General features: G+C 36.8%; 1 protein-coding gene across 1 annotated transcript; it reads left to right on the forward strand.

Moving 5' to 3' along the window:
* Positions 1 to 1,286: 1,286 nt before the first annotated feature.
* Positions 1,287 to 2,974, forward strand: LOC138313092 (uncharacterized). Its single transcript, XM_069253739.1, has 3 exons — positions 1,287 to 1,683; positions 1,962 to 2,074; positions 2,245 to 2,974. Exons 1-3 carry the CDS (start codon positions 1,596 to 1,598, stop codon positions 2,416 to 2,418), a joined length of 375 nt encoding a protein of 124 aa, XP_069109840.1. The 5' UTR covers positions 1,287 to 1,595; the 3' UTR covers positions 2,419 to 2,974.
* The last annotated feature ends 1,421 nt before the right edge of the window (positions 2,975 to 4,395 follow it).

The following is a 4,395-nucleotide window of genomic DNA, read 5'->3' on the forward strand; positions in this document are numbered from 1 at the left end:
TGCATACTGCGTTTTCTAAACAAATATCTTGCTTCGGCGATCGCTATTTCCGGAATTCATACAGTGGTGTGTCGACCACTGTGATAACAAAACACTATAGTTTTTTGCAATAAAACCATGCATCCAATATTGAAACTCCGCAAAATGCAAGTTTAGAATATACATGACCTATATGGCAAGACAATCTAACATTTATTGAAGAGCAAGGGTCTTTCCCCGTATTTAATCGAATTCTACAAGATATCTTATATAAATTATGTAAGATATCTTATATATATATGATTTCTACCACAATGTGTCGATTTATTCAACTCTCAGGCCATTGTGTTATATGTACAACACCGTTGATTATATATATATTGATATTCCACTAGTGGAATATAACCTTCCGGCGTTTTGATTGGTGGAGAAATTGATGACCTTTGACCGGTACTACTTTTTTCTACCCCACGTGATAAATGTTTACGTCGTCTGCTTTCAACGTCAACATCATGGCTGCGATGGACGAAGATTTGGTCAATATTGGCGACAGAGTGAAGCTATGTGACGGGGAAAGGGGGAGTAATCAAGTCTATTTCAAAGGCAGACACTAATTATGGTTTTCGACCGATTTGAAATTCAGTTTGATTCAGGCAAAAATAGCAACTGAAGCCCGGTATCGGTTCGACGTCATACCGTCATGCCCAGGTCGCGCGACGTTACAATATCACAAACTAACGTTAGATCTGTCACGATATCGGAAACCATTCAGAGTACATTAACACCCCCAGTTGATAAGCCCCATGATCCATATTTGTCAGACAAAGATTCATTAGAAGATTTTGATGTTGACAGATTCATTGCTTCAGAGGTCAACAAAAACACTAAGAAAAAAACTGATTTAGATATGAAAAAAGTACGAGATTTTTTTTCAGTGTTCTCAGGAAAACAGGCCATTAGAATCGATTCCGCCAGTTCAGCTGAACAAGTTTACTTTGTATCTTTTTTATGAATGTTAGAAACAATCATGGAAAGGAATATGAACCTGCTACCATTAGAAACATGGCATGTAGCATTGATCGGTATTTGAAATCGAAAGATTACGGCAAACAACTAACAACAAGTGTAGAGTTTTCATAAGGTAATGGAGGTTATCAAATCTAAGCAAAAAAAGCTAAAACGAGAGGGAAAGGGAAATTTAGAAAAGAGGGCTGATGCTGTTTCAGACAAAGACACATAGATAAATTGTATGACGTAGGTCAACTTGGTTCACACACAACCCTGACAGTTTTGTTAAGAAACAGTTTGGTTTCTAAATACTGTGCATTTTGGCATGCGAGGTGTTACTGAACACAGGGATATGTGTTGGGGGGATATTAAGCTATGTAAAGATTCAGAGAATAATGAGTACATTGAATTTCGTGAACGGCAAACTAAAACAAGGCCTGGATCAAATCCTAAGAATTTAAGGGCCGTCCCCCCCGCGCGCCTGGGCTACTGTACCCCTAAAACCCCATCACGCTGCCCTGTCGCCACTTATAAAGGTCTACCAATCTCGCCGTCCGCCAACATACTGCCATGATGATGCACCCTATTATATCGCCACTAATACAAACATGGACAAATCTAGCAGGTGGTTTAAGTGCCAGCCTGTCGGCGTAAATAAACTGGGAAGATTCATGACTACAATGGCAGAAAATGCAGGTAATATTTTATGAATTCATCCTAAACTTCCATTGTAATAAACAGCTGCTGTCAACAAAGTAACAAAAACTAAGCCCCGCCCCTTTCAGATTGTACACAGGCTATACAATGTATTACAGTGTGTACTGAAACAGTACACGATGTCATGTTGCATTTCAAAATTTCACACAACAGGTCAAGGTCGATTGTCCTGGTTATTTGCACTTTAATACTAAATGATTACTGAATTATGACCCGTGATACAGGATTTTTCAATATTTGCAATAAAAATGTTTTAGGCTTGACGAGCAAAACAGGGGGAAATGGAAAGCGCCTCACGAACCATAGCGCAAGAAAGTATCTTGTACAGAAGTTGAATGATAACGGGTTGCCTCCCAATCAGATTATGCAGGTATTAATAAATATTCTTGTACGTTAAATAATAACAAAATGTATGTTTTTAATGCAGACTTACCTTTATTTAAGAAAATACATCCCATCACAAATATTTCGGTACAGTAGGGCTACTGTAACTTTTTTACGAATCACTTGCATATTTTTGCATTTTTTTTATCCTTTCAGATTTCCGGACACAAGAACATCCAGAGTATTAACAACTATTCGACAATAAACTCAAACCAACATAGGGACGATCTCAAGAACATTGTCGAACGCGCACTCAGAGCAGATCGGTCAGCCAGCAAACAATCCATCATCCGGCCCCCGGCCATCATCACTAGTGTCATCAAACGGTGATGTTCAACTTCAAAACGTATCAAACAGACCACCATTACCAAACACGCTCCCGTCATTGTTTTCGGGACCCATTAAGTGGTGGATCTTTCACAATAAACATCAACAACAAGTCCGTGTGTACTTGTAGGAAACGCCAAAGGCCAAGGGTGCTTTACTCCGACAGTGACACGGACTAGAGTGGGTTGAACAATCCGCGCGGGAAAATTACGTCACATGCCAAGGCCACACAACTGTTAAATTTGCGCGCATATAGTCCCCGGTCAATATGATTTAAAGAGAATGAAATGACTGGGTTTCGGATATCAAATACATTTAATTATCATTATTTTATAGAAATATTTGTGTATTATCAATTATTAAAGTAATAAAAAAATAATTACGAAATTGAATGTTTTGCATATTAATTAGTTTCTGTATCATACAGGTTATATCACTACGCCTAATTTGCATACGGAACTCTAGTAAAAAAACGTGGGCCTATTGTCACGAAAAACATTGTGGTAGAAACAGGTCACACCACTCGCAACTATTGGATATTGAATTAATTTCCCTCTCGTGAATTATTTTTTTAAAAGTTACAAAAGAACACTCGCTAAAGCTCGTGTCTTTTGTAACTTTTTTAAAAAATAATTCACTCGAGTGAAATAAATTCAATATCCAATAGCTGCTCGTTGTGTAACCTCTATATATCTTATATCTATATAAGATATCTTATATCTTACATAGCTGTGACGTCACAATTGAAAAAAAAACAATGAAATGACGTCATGTTAGCCAAAGTCGACGTCATTTTTCTTCTATATCGATTGATTTTATCGGATTTATTTACCATTTCATTTGTTTAATTTGCATTTCAAACCGTTTTTACCTAAGATTTCTTGTTTATATTTTTCAAAAAAAACAAACTTTGATGAGCTCTTTCGAATGGCGTTCTTATTTTTAAAATCGATCGATTATTTAAGAAGTTAAAGATTTTGTCACAAAATGGCTGCCTCAGTTTTCGTGCAAGTAATTCGACAAGCAATGTGAAGAATAACTCTTTCATATGTAAATTATGTAGGATAGAACTATTCCACCCTCGGGTACAGAATTTGGGTCAGAAACCTCGGCAAGCCTCGGTTCTGACCCAAAATTCTGTACCCTCGGGTGGAATAGTTCTATCCTACCTACATGTACATATGAAAGAGTCATATAATCCTTTTTATCGCACCTCGGACAGAAATGTCCCCAAATGATTGGCGGAGTGCCGTCACGTGGTGACCCCCTAACACTTTATAGGGGGTCAGTAAATTTATATTATGGTGCAATATGGCGGCTGTCGCCCTCGCTTCAAAATTTAAACACATTCTCTTCATCTAAATATACCACTTCATTACCGTAAAACTATATATTACTTGTTAATTTTTGTGTAAAAATAATTTTAATCGTTTTTTAATACTGAATTGCATTTTTTAAATACGAGTTGCTTCCCCTACGCCAGTTTGAAAGTTGATGACGCGGCGAAAGTCAAACGTAACAATTCAAGCGTTTTCTAGACTGTGAATTATAAACAAATGGAGGTGGTTTCGTACCTACAGATCAATCTTCACTCTACTCTACAATCAATTTATCAGGCATAACTTTCGAAGTGACAGATGATCAAGGAGATTGTTTTTAAAATGTTAGATGGACGTTTTGTGTCACTCTTGTTTGTGATGCTTTCAATATACAGACGGTCTGGTGTCGTACTTTGAGGTAGGCCTACTGCATGACTGTGCACATAGGAATGTCGAAATTATTGTGATTTTTAATGAATTATTCATTATTATTCTGCAGGTTCCTTATACAGTATATTTGAAAATTCTTGTAAAGAAATACATAGATAAATATTTAGCCTAGGCCAATTATTCTAAAAGTGGATATTGTTTGTTATCATTCGTGCCAGTATGATTTAAGTTTGATTTCAGATTCTTGACCAAACAAATAGGAAACAAAGAA

The sequence above is a fragment of the Argopecten irradians genome, unplaced genomic scaffold, assembly GCF_041381155.1.
Source record: "Argopecten irradians isolate NY unplaced genomic scaffold, Ai_NY scaffold_0596, whole genome shotgun sequence".
Lineage (NCBI taxonomy): Eukaryota > Metazoa > Mollusca > Bivalvia > Pectinida > Pectinidae > Argopecten > Argopecten irradians.

Bases quoted from the DNA above. Each gene is read 5' to 3' on its own strand.
- LOC138313092 (XM_069253739.1), top strand. From the start codon at position 1,596: ATGGACAAATCTAGCAGGTGGTTTAAGTGCCAGCCTGTCGGCGTAAAT. The intron at 1,684-1,961 runs GTAATATTTTAT...AAAATGTTTTAG, and splicing joins TACAATGGCAGAAAATGCAG to GCTTGACGAGCAAAACAGGG. The intron at 2,075-2,244 runs GTATTAATAAAT...TTATCCTTTCAG, and splicing joins CTCCCAATCAGATTATGCAG to ATTTCCGGACACAAGAACAT.